The 19,773-nt window shown below is 38.1% G+C and overlaps 3 protein-coding genes and 1 long non-coding RNA gene across 4 annotated transcripts; 3 read left to right on the forward strand and 1 right to left on the reverse strand.

Annotated features, from left to right (window-relative positions):
* Positions 1 to 1,134: 1,134 nt before the first annotated feature.
* Positions 1,135 to 5,099, reverse strand: LOC103511864. Its single transcript, XM_026825494.1, has 2 exons — positions 4,882 to 5,099; positions 1,135 to 2,945 (listed from the first exon to the last, which is right to left on the reverse strand). The coding sequence occupies exon 2, from the start codon at positions 2,907 to 2,909 to the stop codon at positions 1,179 to 1,181; it is 1,731 nt and encodes a 576-aa protein (XP_026681295.1). The 5' UTR covers positions 2,910 to 2,945; positions 4,882 to 5,099; the 3' UTR covers positions 1,135 to 1,178.
* Positions 5,100 to 12,367: 7,268 nt separating this feature from the next.
* LOC113468523 lies at positions 12,368 to 13,026 on the forward strand. Its single transcript, XM_026825488.1, has 2 exons — positions 12,368 to 12,822; positions 12,912 to 13,026. The coding sequence occupies exons 1-2, from the start codon at positions 12,368 to 12,370 to the stop codon at positions 13,024 to 13,026; spliced, it is 570 nt and encodes a 189-aa protein (XP_026681289.1).
* A 416-nt stretch (positions 13,027 to 13,442) lies between these two features.
* LOC113468524 (mediator of RNA polymerase II transcription subunit 12-like) lies at positions 13,443 to 14,817 on the forward strand. The gene is made up of 3 exons (XM_026825489.1): positions 13,443 to 13,654; positions 13,885 to 14,040; positions 14,579 to 14,817. The coding sequence occupies exons 1-3, from the start codon at positions 13,443 to 13,445 to the stop codon at positions 14,700 to 14,702; spliced, it is 492 nt and encodes a 163-aa protein (XP_026681290.1). The 3' UTR covers positions 14,703 to 14,817.
* Positions 14,818 to 17,088: 2,271 nt separating this feature from the next.
* On the forward strand, positions 17,089 to 19,747 carry LOC113468526. Its single transcript, XR_003392250.1, has 2 exons — positions 17,089 to 17,461; positions 19,117 to 19,747. It is a non-coding gene; the product is annotated as an uncharacterized LOC113468526 (long non-coding RNA).
* The last annotated feature ends 26 nt before the right edge of the window (positions 19,748 to 19,773 follow it).

Here is a 19,773-nt window from a genome sequence, read left to right on the forward strand (position 1 = left end):
AATGGAGGGGGTGATATCGAGTGAAGGCAAAAAAATGAAAGTGTCAGAAATGATATCCGTTCCACCAATGAGCATTGGCTTGTGAAATGAAATATAGTTATCTAATGGGACTAGTTACTACTATAATGACACTACTGTGATTCACTAGTGTCTCTATTCAAGCAAAGAGACCTCTTCTGTTCCCCAGGCCAAAGAACCAAGACGTTCATGAATCGTGACAAATATAAACAGGTATCCAAATTGTGCATCAAGGAACCGATTGTGACACACATGAATTTCTCATATAGAACAATGCAGGATACGCAGGAGTATAAGATCGAGTTGAAATCAGAGCCACACCTCGAAAATCTCGAGATCGGAACAAAATCACTTCAAAATAGCACAAACGAAGTTTTTAAACCAAGGGGATGTTTCATGGTCTAACTTTAAAGGTCTTGTTGCAATGTTGTGGTCAAACAAGCAAAAAGTGTGGTCAAAAGGTAATACTGGGAATGAAATTTCTATCTGGAAAGGGATTCGAGCCTAGTCGAGAAATCCCATGATTTGCAGAAGTGTTCACTCTACAATATTTGGAAGAGGACAATTAAGTCGGGTAAAAGTATCATCAGAACTCCGAGCTCTTATCATAACGATAATTACCTCTATAATATGACAAGACCTACTACAGGACCTCAGTAACAGTACAGTTTACGTAACAATTCCTTGTCCTATCTCTCTATGCATTGAAATACTAATGCCATATTATATTTCAATATACACGACTCTGAGACTGGGGTTATTATTGTTGTTATCTTTCCCATTGTTTACATTTACCTAATGTATTTGAGTCAACAATGGTTTACAACCCATGGCGAGGTTTGGTTTAATGCAAATGGTTAATAGCCGAAAAAAAATATATTTTTATAATCACTCCGAGTAGGTTATAGTATGTTACACGTAAGTAACTGAATTGAAAAAAGTTAAGTTTGATGATTAAGGCTACACATAAGCAAAATACTTGTTAGAATTTGTTTTTAAACCAAGTGAGGTTTAGGATTCACTTGGGTCTGAACCTACTTACTTAATGCTTGATGATATTTTTTCTCACTTTAAGTAAGTGTATAAAAAACAACGGATTGGATTAACTTTTTAATGTTATCCAATCAATACAGGTAGGGACATACTGTATAAGAGGTAAATTATATTATTAGTTGAGTAGAAACACTTACCCTTCTATTCCTGATCAAGGCTGATCCTCGCCTCTTGGTCTCCCTATCCTTCACCGCCTTGTTGTGTCTCTTCTCATCACTACTCATGTCCCCATCATCAGTACTTTGGATGGATTTGCCCATCTCCAGCTCCAGTAGACTGTTCACAGATCCTTTCTCCGACATGGACAATACATCTCCTGATAACTCACTCTCACTAGCGACCATGTCATTCCTCAGAGCTTCATTACTTGACTCGGTGCTGACTTTGACTTCAGATACATCAATCAGACTCACTCTGAATGGTTCTGATTTCTTACAAACACTCATTGCACTCTCATCACTTGCACTTATTTGTGATTCCAGTTTAGCACGAATGTTCCTTACATTGCACCCTTGCTCAAGTGCTACAATATCAGTTGCAATGTTCTCAGCAAGATGCTTGCCATCAGTCTCTTCATTCGGTTTTCCATCCTGCGTCTCACTGGAGTCATCTTCATCCAAGAAGTTGTAAGTGGTATGATTGATTTCATTCAAAGACTCTGTCACTGTTTCTAAACTTTTCTTCCTTGTCGTTTCGTCAGGTTTGTTATCACTAGTCTCACTCCCTTGAGAGCCAAAGTTACTTTTCTTTGCCCATTTCTCTCGCTCGTATTTTGTTTTGAAACTCCCGTTATGTTGAAGTCTTGGGCTTTGTGTGGACTCTGTAGGGATCACGGGGACAGTATTATAGTGAGGTAGGCTCGTGGGCTCATGAGAGAAACTTCGTATTAAGTTATTGACACTATTGTTATTGTTACTAGTGTAATATTTTATATCATCCGAAGAGACAGACTTGATAATTTGTTTACTAGTTGGTTCAGTAGATACCCTGCTAATACCATCCAATGAAGTAGAACTAACCGAATGGCTTTTAGGAAACCCTTGAACTTGGTCCAAGACCTCTGCCTGATTGTCCAGAGATGATTTCGAGGAACTTATGCTCAATTTACTAGAGGAGTTATTCAGAGGAAGAGGGATACTAGAGGAGGAAACAGACAGAGAAATAGAAGATGTTTCATGATGTGCTACTGAGTTATCTGTAATACTATCCACAGAGTTGGTCATTTCATTGTCCACTACAAACCCATTGCCATCAGGACGTAGGTTCACATAGTCTGCTTCTTCTTCCTCTTCTTTCTTTTCATCCTGAACAGACGGGTTGGGAGCACAGGACTTTTGATAGGATTCATCATTGATACATATGATCCTTGTAGGGAATGATAAGTTCTGGTAAACTTCAATCACGGAGGCTTGCTCCTTGGTGACTTCATTGTCAGTAGGAATATTCTCATAGGATGGAATCACAGGGAATATTGTTCTCTTGGCAACTTTAGGTTTCTGTTTGATACTTGAGTTGTTGTCAATAGAGATTGCTCTATCCTTAACACTCACAAATCCACCTTTGTCATTGCCTTCCGAATAAGAACGAGTTTTCTCCATGGTGGGGTTAATATTTTCCACATTATTTCTATTTCCATTGCTAAGTTTCTTATACACTTCAACATAAGAGGCAGGAACATAGAATGGCTTACCACTGCTTCGAATCACTTGCCACCAATCTTTGTTGGTTTTCTTGATTAGGAAAAGTTTCTCTCCCTCCTGGATTCGAACATACTTGCCATCCTTAGTAGAATAATCAAAGTCATATAGAACTTTCAGAGTGACATCCTGTAGTTCCATGATGAAGTAAAGTCAGATTAAGCATTATTCCCTTCTCTGAAATCAGAATAACATTAAAAGAGAAAATAAGACAGGAGGAAAATAGAAGTGTTTCAAACTTTTAGAATAAAAAAATAAGTTAAGTAAGTAGGTATGTATATAAGATATAGATAGATATCAACCTTTCAACTAGAATGGTACATGGGTCCCTAGATAATTGGCTTTGGGCACATACCTACTTGAGTGTAAACTGAGCTGCTAAATAAGTAGTGTTGAATTTGGAATGCAATCAATCTATTTATTCAAGTACTTTAAGTACCTATCTAAAGTATGTATGGTTAAATTAAAATATCAGATTGGTATTTGTTATCGACCTACCCCATACTTACTTTAAAATAATAATGTCAATTAATTAATCAGGTTTAATTTCAAGATTCAAATACATGCTCTACATAAGTACCTAATTATTAATGTGTCAAGCATCTCATCTTTGAAAACCAGTTTGATGAAGTACAGTTTACTCATCAAGTGTATAGGTACCTAGGAGGTAAATACTAACAGCTTTGTATGTAAGCATGTACTATTATTATAAACAATGCTTCTTACTAATATAAAGCTTATGTAGGACAAAAATGACTTCATATGCCAAAATAATCACACTTTCTGTACAAAGATGTAATAAAAACATAAAAGGGACATACTACAGGATATGTTGACACAGACCCCATCAGTCTAATGTAGCAGTTGTTTCATTGCTATGAAATGAAAACAATTTTAATTTGGAAGTTTTTTTTTTTTTATAAAAAAAAAAAAACTTTTTTTTTTTTTTTTTTTTTTTTTTTTTTTAGAAATAGGCCCACATAATATAATCATGGTAAGTAAACGATGAAATTTCAGTACCTAAGGGGAAATCATCTTTTTGTACTTATATAAATGGTAGGTATAATTTTAACTTACTTATACCTACCAACTTAAAACAATATGAATAGGTGAGCAGCACTGAGTACCCCCAAGGGTACGGAATGTATGACTGAGATATTGGATATTGAAATTCTTTAGATTAGAGTACCTCTACTAATTCTAATGATAATGATTACAAGTACCTACCTATAACAAACTTATGGCCTAGACCTAGACCACAATCTGAATATAAATTTAGTTGAGACCAATCCCTAATTACTTACCTGAACTTTAACCAAAAACTTAAAATCAAACAATCGTACAGCCTAATTTTTTCATAATTTTAATTTTAACTAAGCCTAAACTCAGATGTCCTCACCATTAGACTATGATCAACCAATTCAACCATAGGTCTACAGTGTTATGATAAGCTCTGTGTGTAATTTTATTTTCCTCTCGCAATTTTCATGATAGTATTTTTGCCCCTGCATTGCACCATTTTTTTAATTATTTTCATGCATATCCACTTGCTACTTGGCCCAGACCATAAAGTGTCTTTCAACATAAAACTGTGGTCCAAGGGTCAGTAACCTAGGTACACTACTTGCTTACCCTACGTTACTATGTACTTGGGTAAATATAAATAATTGACATGTAGGTATAACAAATGAAACCAATATTATCAGGATAATAGTTATCTTTCAATGATTGCTAATAATTTTGGTTCACCATAGGGCAATGTTAACAGCAACAGAATTTTTCTACAAGAGGTTTGTTCCTTGCTGGCTCAACCAGAATTCTTGCTGACAATAAAACACTCATTTCCACCCATTTCCTAGTTTTCTGGTTCACCATAGGGCAATGTTAACAGCAACAGGATTTTTCTACAAGAGGTTTGTTCCTTGCTGGCTCAACCAGAATTCTTGCTGACAATAAAACACTCATTTCCACCCATTTCCTAGTTTTGAAAATATGGACTGAATTCTATAGTTTCTCAGTACATTGTAAAGGTTCCCTATTCTTTAAGTTATCTGGTATTTACCTCAAATTATTATGTCCTTAGATACCTACCTGAGAAGAGTTGGTGACCTACCTTCCTTTCTGTTTCCACTTTTCCCTTGAGCTCGAAACAGGATAACAATATTTTGATAACACACGGAAGAAGTTAATATTTAATTTAAAACACAGATAAAACGTAGGTAAAACACTGATATTTATCTTAATGAGTAATGAACAAATTAAAACGGAGAAGACGAAATAAAATAAAACTAAAACCAAATCCTCAGACCAAGAACCACAAACTTCTGTCAGTCCTAGCACTCCTAGCTCGTAGGAGGCCTTGCAGTGTTGCCTGACGACCTAAATTATTTCCCCCCATTTTTGTCCCACGAACGCGAAAAAATTCCCTTTGTTTTTGAAAAATCCCTGAATATCCGTTATCAGCTTATCAGCCTTGTCTAAAGTGTTCGGCTCAAAGTTCTCAAATTTCTGCTTATTCTCAAATACACATATAGTGGGTTCGATTCCAAAAAGATTTAATTAACCTACCTATGGCCCCTGAGTCTGATTTCTGTTTTCCAAATAGGTTATAGCTCCAGCATTTTTGTGGTGACATGATATCAATCTAACTAAAAACAAAGTATCATAAAGTATGTTATACCTTCCAAACATCAGTTACGGTACAGCAAGATTTTTTTTATGATCCAATGGACCACTCTTCAATTTAAAAGGGGGTAATGCCCTCAAAAAGGTTGGGAGCCACTGCACTTGAGCCATTCAATCGAAAAAAATCCCCCAATTTTCCCTCGACGAAATAAAATCCCCTGGATCTAGGGGGAAAATTTCTCATCTGGCAACACTGAGGCCTTGGATCCTTCACAGATGATAAGTGAATGAAAACAAATCAAGTTGATATTTCCACCGCTAGATTACAGCACCTGATGAGGATTCGATTTTCGAAGATCGAGAGAAGCGAAATCTGCGGAAGTGAAATAGATCAGTTGCGCTTACTCCAACGGAATTTTTATTTTTCTTCTACGACTTCTAGATCCCAAGATAAATCGATTTAAAAAAGGTAAATCGTGAACTTTGACGTCACGGCATACGCTCCCGTAGGCGATGACGTCACATCAAATGTCCCGAGCAAAGCTCCCTCGCAGGCAACGCATTAATGTGTTTGTGCGCATACGTTTCTGCGCAGTTCTTTCTGCTCCTCCGCTAGCGCGCTTGCATAGTGGCGCTACCTAACGGACGAAAAAAACAACTGCGTAAAGTCTGACGTCACACATATTTGAACTCTTTCATTAGAACGGAAAATAAAAATTGAATTTTCGACCTTTTACATTTATTTTTTTGGAGTTTTGACCTCATATTAGGATTCTTCCCAACTTTTTACAAGGGAATCAACCGTTTATTAATAATTTTTACTCATTTGCAACTGCTCCATTCTAATACTGAAAATTCCAATAGTGAAATTCTAATAAGAAACACTCTGCCGAAGTGAAATTCTAATACCTATAAGGCGGAACATAATCTAGTGGGAGAGGTGAAAGGAAAATAAAGCAAAGCTTCAAGAACTCGAAAAATGCATTTACATTATCGATTAGTAAACAGTACGAATAAGGGGGGGATGGTATCCAGCTGTAATAGGTACCAAATTAGCAGTGGCGGCGTTACAACACGTTCCACAAGCCCCCTCCCCACTAGTCGTTCCGAGAACGAACCCTATTTGTATAGGATTAATCCCCCCCTGGGCGGGAATCAAACCCGCAACCTTGTCCAAGCCAACTGGTCTGGCACTTGGGATTAAAAAAAAATGTTTGTTAGATAGAGGGAACTGTAACAAATAATGTCTCATCATCCCGAAAACGAAGAGAGAAAGAATACAGGATAAGGTTATGCTTCTTACTAATATAAAGCTTATGTCGGACAAAAATGACTTCATATGCCAAAATAATCACACTTTCTGTACAAAGATGTAGAAAAAATTCAAGGGACATACTACAGGATATGTTGACACAGACCCCATCAGTCTAATGTAGCAGTTGTTTCATTGCTATGAAATGAAAACAACAACTCAATGCTTCTTACTAATATAAAGCTCATGTAGGACAAAAATGACTTCATATGCCAAAATAATCACACTTTCTGTACGAAGATGTATAAAAACATACAAGGGACATACTACAGGATATGTTGACACAGACCCCATCAGTCTAATGTAGCAGTTGTTTCATTGCTATGAAATGAAAACAACAACTTAAACCATGAAATTTCAGTAAGGGGAAATCATCTTTTTGTATATAAATGGTAGATATAATTTAAACTTATATCTACCTACTTAAAACAATATGAATAGGTGAGCAGCACTGAGTACCCCCAAGGGTACGGAATGTATGACTGATATATTGGATATTGAAATTCTTTAGATTAGAATACCTCTACTAATTCGAATGATAATGATTACAAGTACCTACCTATAACAAACTTATGGCCTAGACCTAGACCACAATCTGAATATAAATTTAGTTGAGACCAATCCCTAATTACCTGAACTTTAACCAAAAACTTGAAATCAAACAATTGTACAGCCTAATTTTTTCATAATTTTAATTTTAACTAAGCCTAAACTCAGATTCCGGTCCTCACCATTAGACTATGATCAACCAATTCAACCATAGGTCTACAGTGTTGTGATAAGCTCTGTGTGTAATTTTATTTTCCTCTCGCAATTTTCATGATAGTATTTTTGCCCCTGCATTACACCATTTTTTTAATTATTTTCATGCATATCCACTTGCTACTTGCCCCAGACCATAAAGTGTCTTTCAACATAAAACTGTGGTCCAAGGGTCAGTAACCTAGGTACACTATTTGCTTACCCTACGTTACTATGAGGGACAGTATTATAGTGAGGTAAGCTCGTGGGCTCATGAGAGAAACTTCGTATTAAGTTATTGACACTATTGTTATTGTTACTAGTGTAATATTTTATATCATCCGAAGAGACAGACTTGATAATTTGTTTACTAGTTGGTTCAGTAGATACCCTGCTAATACCATCCAATGAAGTAGAACTAACCGAATGGCTTTTAGGAAACCCTTGAACTTGGTCCAAGACCTCTGCCTGATTGTCCAGAGATGATTTCGAGGAACTTATGCTCAATTTACTAGAGGAGTTATTCAGAGGAAGAGGGATACTAGAGGAGGAAACAGACAGAGAAATAGAAGATGTTTCATGATGTGCTACTGAGTTATCTGTAATACTATCCACAGAGTTGGTCATTTCATTGTCCACTACAAACCCATTGCCATCAGGACGTAGGTTCACATAGTCTGCTTCTTCTTCCTCTTCTTTCTTTTCATCCTGAACAGACGGGTTGGGAGCACAGGACTTTTGATAGGATTCATCATTGATACATATGATCCTTGTAGGGAATGATAAGTTCTGGTAAACTTCAATCACGGAGGCTTGCTCCTTGGTGACTTCATTGTCAGTAGGAATATTCTCATAGGATGGAATCACAGGGAATATTGTTCTCTTGGCAACTTTAGGTTTCTGTTTGATACTTGAGTTGTTGTCAATAGAGATTGCTCTATCCTTAACACTCACAAATCCACCTTTGTCATTGCCTTCCGAATAAGAACGAGTTTTCTCCATGGTGGGGTTAATATTTTCCACATTATTTCTATTTCCATTGCTAAGTTTCTTATACACTTCAACATAAGAGGCAGGAACATAGAATGGCTTACCACTGCTTCGAATCACTTGCCACCAATCTTTGTTGGTTTTCTTGATTAGGAAAAGTTTCTCTCCCTCCTGGATTCGAACATACTTGCCATCCTTAGTAGAATAATCAAAGTCATATAGAACTTTCAGAGTGACATCCTGTAGTTCCATGATGAAGTAAAGTCAGATTAAGCATTATTCCCTTCTCTGAAATCAGAATAACATTAAAAGAGAAAATAAGACAGGAGGAAAATAGAAGTGTTTCAAACTTTTAGAATAAAAAAATAAGTTAAGTAAGTAGGTATGTATATAAGATATAGATAGATATCAACCTTTCAACTAGAATGGTACATGGGACTCCTGTAGGCGATGACGTCACTTCAAATGTCCCGAGCAAAGCTCCCTCGCAGGTAAAGCATTAATGTGTTTGTGCGCATACGTTTCTGCGCAGTTCTTTCTGTTCCTCCGCTAGCGCGCTTGCATAGTGGCACTAACTAACGGACGAAAAAAACAACTGCGTAAAGTCTGACGTCACACATATTTGAACTCTTTCATTAGAACGGAAAATAAAAATTGAATTTTCGACCTTTTACATTTATTTTATTTTTTTGGAGTTTTGACCTCATATTAGGATTCTTCCCAACTTTTTACATAGGAATCGACCATTTATTAATAATTTTTACTCATTTGCAACTGTTCCATTCTAATACTGAAAATTCCAATAGTGAAATTCTAATAAGAAACACTCTGCCGAAGTGAAATTCTAATACCTATAAGGCGGAACATAATCTAGTGGGAGAGGTGAAAGGAAAATAAAGCAAAGCTTCAAGAACTCGAAAAATGCATTTACATTATCGATTAGTAAACAGTACGAATAAGGGGGGGATGGTATCCAGCTGTAATAGGTACCAAGTTAGCAGTGGCGGCGTTACAACACGTTCCACAAGTCCCCTCCACCCTCGTCGTTCCGAGAACGAACCCTATTTGTATAGGATTAATCCCCCCCCCCGGGCGGGAATCAAACCCGCAACCTTGTCCAAGCCAACTGGTCTGGCACTTGGGATAAAAAAAAAATGTTTGTTAGATAGAGGGAACTGTAACAAATAATGTCTCATCATCCCGAAAACGAAGAGAGAAAGAATACAGGATAAGGGAAAGTTAGCCGTTCCCAGAACGAACTGTTTAGGATGAAGTCAGAACCGGCGCGGGCGGAAATCGAAGTGACCTAGCGCTTAAAAGGCAGGTGCGCTACCGTCCAAGCCAACTAGGCTGGCACTAGTGAGTTTGTTTCGAATGCTGAAATTTATTTTAACCAAGTACCTAGGTAGTACCTAAATCTACGCCACTGGCCTATCTAGACCTTTTAGCAGCATGCTATTTACAGGGCTGAGTATTGCTGCAGTAGAAATCTAGTCAACAGACGATGTTTATTTTCAAGTTTTCGCTGTGGTTACCTCCAAACATACCTCACTTAACTCATCAGGGAAAAGATTTATTCAGTTTATTACTTTCTGCTTTTCTTCCTTGTCGTTTCGTCAGGTTTGTTATCACTCGTCTCACTCCCTTGAGAGCCAAAGTTACTTTTCTTTGCCCATTTCTCTCGCTCGTATTTTGTTTTGAAACTCCCGTTATGTTGAAGTCCTTACTTTCTATTTTTGTCATGGTGTAGACGTAAATGTACATTCGTGGGATTTAATTTGACTTTGCATAACACTTGGTTTTCCTAGATTGTTGTCCGTGTGGACTGCAATAATCTGTGATAATATGTGTAATATAGATAGGTAATTCGAATTCGACTGTGGAATAGGTATGTAGGTAATTTATAATGGATAGGTATACCTAGATTATTTATCAGTCAATTCCGCACTTTGATTGTGAGAAACAAAACATCTAAAACTGGGGAGAGTTGGGAAACTGTTTAGATAAAAGGTCGTAAGTGCCTCAATAATTGAAGAATCTTCTCTCCCTCTTAGGTTGTAGGAAAATGAAAAGTGGGGTCGATCATCATCGACCTTTCCTTATCAACCTCGACAACTTCGAGTCTCAAGAAGCTATCAACTCGCCCTATGTTCTCACTAGTCCACGGTCATTGAAAGCTTGTAAGAAAGCAGGAGTCAAGGTGGGTATCCTGAAGAGGCCAGCCATCCTCAGTGGTGAATTTATGCTTTTTAGGTGTTTCCCGGAAAAAGCTTGAAAAAAAAAAGAGGTTTGATGGAACTGTAACAGCTAAGGCTTTAGCGTCCCGATGGCGAAGAAAGAGGGAGACAGGATAGGAGAAAACCAGCTCTTCCGAAAACGAACCTTATCTGTTTAGGATAAAATCCGCCCCGCGCGGGAATCAAACCCGCGGCCTAGCGCTTACTAGGTAGACGCGCTATCAACCAAATTACTTTCTATTTTTGTCATGGTGTAGACGTAAATGTACATTCGTGGGATTTAATTTGACTTCACATAACACTTGGTTTTCCTAGATTGTTGTCCGTGTGGACTGCAATAATCTGTGATAATATGTGTAATATAGATAAGTAATTCGAATTCGACTGTGGAATAGGTATGTAGGTAATTTATAATGGATAGGTATACCTATAGATTATTCATCAGTCAATTCCGCACTTTGATTGTGAGAAACAAAACATCTAAAACTGGGGAGAGTTGGGAAACTGTTTAGATAAAAGCTCGTAAGTGCCTCAATAATTGAAGAAACTTCTCTCCCTCTTAGGTTGTAGGAAAATGAAAAGTGGGGTCGATCATCAACCTTTCCTTATCAACCTCGACAACTTCGAGTCTCAAGAAGCTATCAACTCGCCCTATGTTCTCACTAGTCCACGGTCGTTGAAAGCTTGTAAGAAAGCAGGAGTCAAGGTGGGTATCCTGAAGAGGCCAGCCATCCTCAGAGGTGAATTTATGCTTTTTAGGTTTTCCCCGGAAAAAGCTAGAAAAAACTTAAAAAAAGAACTGTAACTACTAAGGCCTTAGCGTCCCAATGGCAAAGAAAGAGGGAGACAGGATAGGAGAAAACCAGCTGTTCCGAAAACGAAACTTATCTGTTTAGGATAAAATCCGCCCCGCGCGGGAATCAAACCCGCGGCCTAGCGCTTACTAGGTAGACGCGCTATCAACCAAGCTAATTAGGGCAAAATTGTGATATAGGCATGTAAGCATTCTCGACACGCCTAGAATTGCCCCTTAGAGTCCACCCATATCGATGTACCAAAACATCAATAAATTATATATATATATATATATAAAAAAATTCCAAAGGCCCAACTTCTGAAACATTCTGTGCAGTCGCGTATATTATACTCTAGGTAGCTCCCTCAGATGTTGAAATTGGAAGGGCGGAACGCTACCTCGCTCCTCAATAACACTTATCAAACGGTTAAATACAAGTACATATTTGGACAGCATTAAGCAGAAAAGAACCACCCAAAAGGCAATTTCCGTCATGAAATATGGACGGTTCTTTTCTGCTAAATACTGTCCATTTAATATAATTCTACATACATATATTTCTCCTATGCTTTTCTACAGAAAGTGGCAAGTGCAAATAAGTTAGAAGAACTAAGGCATCAAGAAAGAATGGAGGAACTGCTTGAAGAAGATAAGTTTCTGAGGAGCCAGAAGATCAAGGAGTTACACGAAAGAGAGGACAGAGGAAAATGCGCGACGAGTTGAAGAACAAACAGACTCGCTTCCACTTCTTCCAAAGGAAATCCCCAGCCAGCAAATACATCCACAAGGGTAACAACGCCAAGCAAAGACCCCCTCCAGCCTCTATAGTGAAACATCGCGTCACCCTGACCACAGACAGCGATGAATCGAGAAATTCCCCTCTCCACTATGCGAAAAAATGCGCGACGAGTTGAAGAACAAACAGACACGCTTCCACTTCTTCCAAAGGAAATCCCCAGCCAGCAAATACATCCACAAGGGCAACAACGCCAAGCACAGACCCCCTCCAGCCTCTATAGTGAAACATCGCGTCACCCTGACCACAGACAGCGATGAATCGAGAAATTCCCCTCTCCACTATGCGACGGCAAACACAGGGTATACGGCTACGCCACCTCACAAGTATACGAGTACGCTAGAAGTTCCTATGGCGACTACCAGGCGTGACTACACTGAAAATTGCCCCCGAGGGGACCTGACGAAACCTGATGACTGCCGAAGAACGGAACCGGCCAAAGTGTTTGTGCGCCCTCCATCTTGCAACACAGTCAGTGCTTCGTCCCCAGAATGTTACAAACCAATGTCCTATTCTACTCCGGCGTTTAACCCGTCATATACAGTCCCTAGTGGCAGGTCGCCACTGTGTGAAAGAAAGTATAGTGATCCTGCTGTTCCAAATGCGACGAGGCATGAGCTTCGTCATATACAGTCCCTAGTGGCAGGTCGCCACTGTGTGAAAGAAAGTATAGTGATCCTGGGGTTCCAAATGCGACGAGGCATGAGCTTCTACCTTCCAAAGCCAGTGCACCGCGCTCGCTGCATTTTGCAGGTAAGTAGGTACCAAGTTGATGAGGATTTGGTGCTTTCCAAAAATCCCTTGAGCTAGCCTTCACTAGGTCACATTGAAACTTTAATTATAATACGAAGCACAATAAAAGCTGAGACTCATCGTCTTATCAACTTAAATCACGACTAAATTATCTATAACGAAATTTTACATTATTTACTTAAAAGCTGTAAAATTGTTATACCAGTTGCAAACGTAAGTGAAAAGCCATATGAACGGCATTTGATGTATTGCTTTCCAGTATGGATCGGGAACTCAAGAGCCAGCAGGCTAAACAAACAGTGCGGGAATTAGAAGAGGGACTGGAAACCTGGCAAGATCACGTGATGCTCTGTAAAATTGTTATACCAGTTGCAAACGTAAGTGAAAAGCCATATGAACGGCATTTGATGTATTGCTTTCCAGCATGGATCGGGAACTCAAGAGCCAGCAGGCTAAACAAACAGTGCGGGAATTAGAAGAGGGACTGGAAACCTGGCAAGATCACGTGATGCTTATGCAATGGGATGCTCTGAGACGGTCCGAAGCAAATGCTCAACTTCTATTGGCTAATAGACGACTGCGAGTGGAGTGTGAGAATAAGGAGCGCATGTTGCAACACTCCAGGAGATACAGGGAGTAAGCATAAGTACATAGTTCAATAGGAAGATAGATTAAGCATAAGTAGTTCAGTAGGAAGATGGATTAAGCATAAGTTCAATAGAAAGATAGATTAAGCATAAGTAGTCAAGTAAAATAAAGCACTAATGGGTCATCAAAGTTCCTTTGATTTTGAAGAGACAGTTGCGGAACAAAGAGACAAACTGAATTAAAGTACTGAACTCTGTCTTTGACTTAAACATCAACAGGAGAAAAGTGGACGAAGCCAGAAAGTTGCGAGGCATTATCGATGAAATACGAAACAAAGAAGATAAAATCAAACGCCTTCAACGGACCAGAGAAAGAGAGGTGACCGAGTGTCGATTGAGAGCTCACTCTGCTGCTGAGTTGAGGGAGCAAATAAGGTGCTCAAGTTTGCTCCCCAGTAGGAGAGGATAGTGTCCGAATAAGAGACGCCGAAAACCTTGAAATATCTGATCTTTTTTCCCTATCATCAACAGGAGAAAAGTGGACGAAGCCAGAAAGTTGCGAGGCATTATCGATGAAATAAGAAACAAAGAAGATAAAATTAAACGCCTTCAACGGACCAGAGAAAGAGAGGTGACCGAGTGTCGATTGAGAGCTCACTCTGCTGCTGAGTTGAGGGAGCAAATAAGGTAACTGCACATATCAGAACTAAAGTAGTTACTACCGGAACTATTGGAACTAAAAGAGAACGACCGGGGTTTCCAGTGTAAAAACGGCTTATTCGAAAGGGATTTCCTCTTTCAAAAGTAGCCTATGACAAATCTTAAGGTGTCTACACATAGTCGACGGCCGTCGATTGACGAGGTGAATCTGTGTTGTTGAGGCAGTGTACGGTTTCAGTCAATATCGATCGAGTCGATCGACGGCGTCGACTATGTGTGAACAGAGCTTAATATTTAAATTTTTCTATTACAGGAACACGTTAACCCCGGAAACATTCGACAGGAAAGTAAGCAGGGTTAACATGGAGCTCAGAGTTTCCAGTAGGCCTCCATCTGCCTCTCCCACTCTCATGCGATCTCACATCCGACTGGGTTGAAACCGTTAAACCGTGTATGAAAAAGAGAGCTTAGAGCATAACCTCAAGATCATGAAGCAAATATTGAAATTGTATGAACCAAAAATATGGCGGACCTTTTGGTGCAGAAGTTCTAAATTCAAATAACTCCAGATTTCAATTGACTTCTTTCTAAATAATAAAATAATAATAAATAAGCAAACCTGATTGGCTGATTTCAAAATTTTAAACCAATCAGATTGCATAATCAAGGAACTAAACCGGGTTTAAACTCTGATTGTGACTCAGTGTCCGTGTAACGAAACCATGAGAATTAATTCTAATTTGAATAAGAAGTAAAATTGTACTTTTAGTTCTCTGAAGTCAGCCATGTTTTTGGTTTCCAACAAAGGAGTATTACTAAAAATTACATTTTTTCCTTCCTATGGGATAAGGAAAGTAAATAGACCAATTATAATTATTTCCCTATTTAGTTAAAACAAAAACAGACTGTTCTCATTGAGATATACATAGGTGAAAGATACCGTGTACCTTTTTAATTACATTTAACACTTTGACTCCGTCCTGGGACTTTTCATTCAGGCTTGTTTCAGATTGGATCCTTCCTATGGGATAAGGGAAGTAAATAGACCAATTATAATTATTTCCCTATTTAGTTAAAACAAAAACAGACTGTTCTCATCGAGATATACACAGGTGAAAGATACCGTGTACCTTTTTAATTACATTTAACACTTTGACTCCGTCCTGGGACTTTTCATTCAGGCTTGTTTCAGATTGGAAGCGTAGACGCGCAACTTTCTCTTCGTTACTCTCTTCCTTTTCACTTTTTGTTGCAACTCCAACACCAATCAAAGTGGTAAAATTAAAATGATACACTTCTTTTTGTTTAATAATGCAATTAATTTAATAAAAATAAGAAATAGAAAAAATTAAAAAAAAGACCATAATTAAATAATAATAAAAAAAATCATATGAGAATATACAGTATGCAGTATAAATGGAAATGATAAACTGAAGAAGGGGGAGTGAGCTCTGTAATATACTGCGGTAATAACTATATGGCAAGAGGTATCTACACATTGAACCTGTCTCAAAAGTGGAGAAAGAATAAATCAATGGATTATCCATTTTGGTTAAGAGAGCATGTGAAGGCCGGGGCCACAATCGTTAAACTCTGTTTTAGTATAACTCTTGGACTAAGCAATCAGACTCCTTAATCCAAGAGTAACAAGTTCAAACTCTGATAAATGGGCTTGCGAGCCCATATAAATATCGGAATGATACATCCTAACTTTACCGTGGTATATTACAGAGCACTGTGTCCATGTCCTCCAATTTTTAAAACTACAGGACCGGGGAATTCTATAAAATACGAGGATCTTGAAAATTTTGACAATGGAGCAGTTGCAGTTGGGAAAATATTATTAATAAAAGGTCGATTCCTACGTAAAAAGTTGTGAAAAATCCAAATCTGAGGTCAAAACTCCGAAAAAGTAACTTTAAAATGTCGAAAATTCAATTTTCAACTGCCGTTCTAATGAAAAAGTTCAAAGAGTTGTGACGTCAGATTTCACGTCAAAATGCGCAGAAACGCTTGCGCACAAACAAACGAAGCGAGAGTCATGAATTATGACGTCATCGCCTACGGGAGCGTATGCCGTGACGTCAAACTTCACGATTTTTCGGTATTTTTTTAAATCCGATTTATCTCGGTATCTAGAAGCTGTAAAGAAAAAGAAAAATTCCGTTGGTCCTCCTCATTTTTCCTGCTCTATGACTTTGAAACATCACCCAAGTAAGCGCAACTGATCTATTGGAAAACCAAGTGAGGACATGAATCAAATGTGTACTTTTAGAAGAGATCAGGATTCGAAGACTTTCCTGAGCAAATTTCTCCATATATGTAGGTAGAATCTTCTTATAGGTAGAAGGATTGCGTAAACGGAAGCAAAAATATTTGATACTTTGCAAATTGTGGTACAATAATACTGACTTCGTTCTTATAAAGATACCAACAAGAATGCTTTTTAGCTTGAAATTGGTAGAATCAGAAAACAATATTACTTTCTGTTCAAATTATTAAACATAAATCTTATTTAAGGATGGATGCGGAAAATCAATGCATTTCTGGAGGTACAACCGTCAATCCTTGACTTAACAGATTGGTAAACCATTAAAATTGAAATCAATCTAACAAACAAAACAACAACGATTGATGCTATCGTGATTTGATGAACATATTGACTAAAAAATAACATGTTTGAAAAGAAATGATAAAAATTATTATTGTGTACATGTGAAGTTATTATGTAAAGTCTTTTGCTTTCGAATAATCAACAATTATAATGCGTTATATGCATACTTTCTTTTAAGACTAGGGGATTGTATTTCCCATTACAAAAAAAAAAAAAAAAAAAAAAAAAAAAACTCTTGAGGTAAATCGAGTAAAAGCTTAGTATTTTCCAATACCAAAAGAGAACTATCCTTTACAAACAACTTTGTATAACACAGTCTAATCTTTAAATTAATAACTTAAATCAGTGAAATATATGTTTATAAACAAGTAAATAAAGCTTACAATAGAAGGCAGTGTCTTGGCTTACGTGCAAAATCAGGCCCTATCCCGATTGGTTGAAAATGCTGATTATGACCAATCCAAAGGTCTTCATTGCTCGTAAGCAAAGTGCATGCCCAACAACATTTGACATGATATGATACACAAGGGTACTAACTTATATTCTACAGTCGAAATTCCTTAACAAAATAATTTATACTAGGTATTGTTTACCAGAACATTCACAAAACAATTTAAACTGTCGTTTATCAAACATTAATCTTCAAGGAAAAAGAAAAGGGCCTTTAGCTTTTCTTTCAATTTTTAGACTAACCTGACTTGATGAGACATTTATACCCTATCCTGAACCCTTTTTCTACGGTAGGTTCGATATATAATTCAATTCGAAGGTACGTATACATGCATCCCAATTGTCTTGACACTTATTTCGTCTAATACAAGCGAGTTACAAGCCGTTCTTTGTAGAGGAAGAAGGGAAGGAAGGAAGGAAGGTGTAATAATGGTTATCTATCGATACATCCCACCGAGCCAATTATCAAGCCTAACCTTCCCGGACAATGAATAGGTGGTCCGCTCGTCTTGTTCCATTTCAAGTCGACAGTATAAATAAATTACCATTTTTCCTATTTTCATTTGATGAGTATTCCCTCTGGTAGGCAACTCATGCAATTGAAGACGTTAGAAGGAATGTCAAACGTTCCCATATTTCAACCTCGAGACTTTTCTTCTAATCAGTTCTCACTTTCTTAGGGGAAGCATTGTGCACACTTCCATTGGCTGACTTGCCCGAGTCATCACTCACTTCCTCTCCACTCGAGGAGCTTCGTAGATCATCGCCCACCTAGAAAAGAGAGAAGAAAATCAGCTTTTGATATAGTCGACGGTCGATCGACGAGGTGAATCTATGTTGTCGAGGCAGTGTGGACGGTTTCAGTCGACATCGATCGACGGCCGTCGACTATGTGTGAACACAGCTTTAGGTATCATCAAATGGCATAGAACCTATTCCGTTTGATAAAAGAAAGTCAAAAATATTATGCAACTAGCCTCATGTTAGTCCATTTTTAGGTACTCTGAGGTTTTTCAAGTCTGCGCTTGCTGCACACAAGTCAACAATCATTTCAGCATTGAATAAGAGAAACGTTGGTGGTTTTACTCAACTTGTGCTTTACAAAACCGTTTTCTTTTGATTGTTTCATATAAAGTTAAAAATAATGAAGCTTGAAAGACTTTTTACAAGCATAAAAACAAGCCCAGTTGTAAATGCCTCATGTTAGTCCATTTTTAGGTACTCTGAGGTTTTTCAAGTCAACAATCATTTCGCTTGCACACAAGTCAACAATCATTTCAGCATTGAATAAGAGAAACGTTAGTGGTTTTACTCAACTTGTGCTTTACAAAAACGTTTTCTAGCCTAATTAGCTTGAAGGGCAGCGCGCTTACCTTGTAAGCGCTAGATCGCGGGGCCGATTCCCGCCCGGGGCAAGCGTTATCCTAAACAAATGAGGATCATCGTTCTCGAAATGGCTGGCTTTCTCCTATCCAGTCCTCCTCTCTTCGATTTAGGGACGTTACAGTTTCCTCTTATCAAACCTCTTCAGAAAAGAGAAAGAGATTACCGGTGCTGGGGTAAAGATACTCATGTCCTTAACGTAATCCCTAGCTAGCCCTTCCAGTAACAAGTTAAACGAATGGCTTGGCCAGTTAGAGTATTGAACCCTGTAGAGAGCCAGTTACCACATTATACAGTAAGTATGTATTTCTAGTGTTAGTTCGTAGATTCGTAGAAGCTTAACCTATCCTTTAGAGCTGTTTGTCCTACACCTAAGCCTCGGAATTGGGCATTATTTATACTAGGTATTGTTTACCAGAACATTCACAAAACAATTTAAACTGTCGTTTATCAAACATTAATCTTCAAGGAAAAAGAAAAGGGCCTTTAGCTTTTCTTTCAATTTTTAGACTAACCTGACTTGATGAGACATTTATACCCTATCCTGAACCCTTTTTCTACGGTAGGTTCGATATATAATTCAATTCCAAGGTACGTATACATGCATCCTAATTGTCTTGACACTTATTTCGTCTAATACAAGCGAGTTACAAGCCGTTTTTTGAGAGGAAGAAGGGAAGGAAGATGTAATAATGGTTATCTATCGATACATCCCACCGAGCCAATTATCAAGCCTAACCTTCCCGGACAATGAATAGGTGGTCCGCTCGTCTTGTTCCATTTCAAGTCGACAGTATAAATAAATTACCATTTTTCCTATTTTCATTTGATGAGTATTCCCTCTGGTAGGCAACTCATGCAATTGAAGACGTTAGAAGGAATGTCAAACGTTCCCATATTTCAACCTCGAGACTTTTCTTCTAATCAGTTCTCACTTTCTTAGGGGAAGCATTGTGCACACTTCCATTGGCTGACTTGCCCGAGTCATCACTTACTTCCTCTCCACTTGAGGAGCTTCGCAGATCATCGCCCACCTAGAAAAGAGAGAAGAAAATCAGCTT

Source organism: Diaphorina citri, unplaced genomic scaffold (genome assembly GCF_000475195.1).
Source record: "Diaphorina citri unplaced genomic scaffold, Diaci psyllid genome assembly version 1.1 scaffold760, whole genome shotgun sequence".
Lineage (NCBI taxonomy): Eukaryota > Metazoa > Arthropoda > Insecta > Hemiptera > Psyllidae > Diaphorina > Diaphorina citri.

Bases quoted from the DNA above. Each gene is read 5' to 3' on its own strand.
- LOC113468524 (XM_026825489.1), top strand. From the start codon at position 13,443: ATGGATCGGGAACTCAAGAGCCAGCAGGCTAAACAAACAGTGCGGGAA. The intron at 13,655-13,884 runs GTAAGCATAAGT...AAACATCAACAG, and splicing joins CACTCCAGGAGATACAGGGA to GAGAAAAGTGGACGAAGCCA. The intron at 14,041-14,578 runs GTGCTCAAGTTT...TTTCTATTACAG, and splicing joins GAGTTGAGGGAGCAAATAAG to GAACACGTTAACCCCGGAAA.
- LOC103511864 (XM_026825494.1), bottom strand. From the start codon at position 2,909: ATGGAACTACAGGATGTCACTCTGAAAGTTCTATATGACTTTGATTAT.
- LOC113468523 (XM_026825488.1), top strand. From the start codon at position 12,368: ATGCGCGACGAGTTGAAGAACAAACAGACACGCTTCCACTTCTTCCAA. The intron at 12,823-12,911 runs GTCGCCACTGTG...CCCTAGTGGCAG, and splicing joins TATACAGTCCCTAGTGGCAG to GTCGCCACTGTGTGAAAGAA.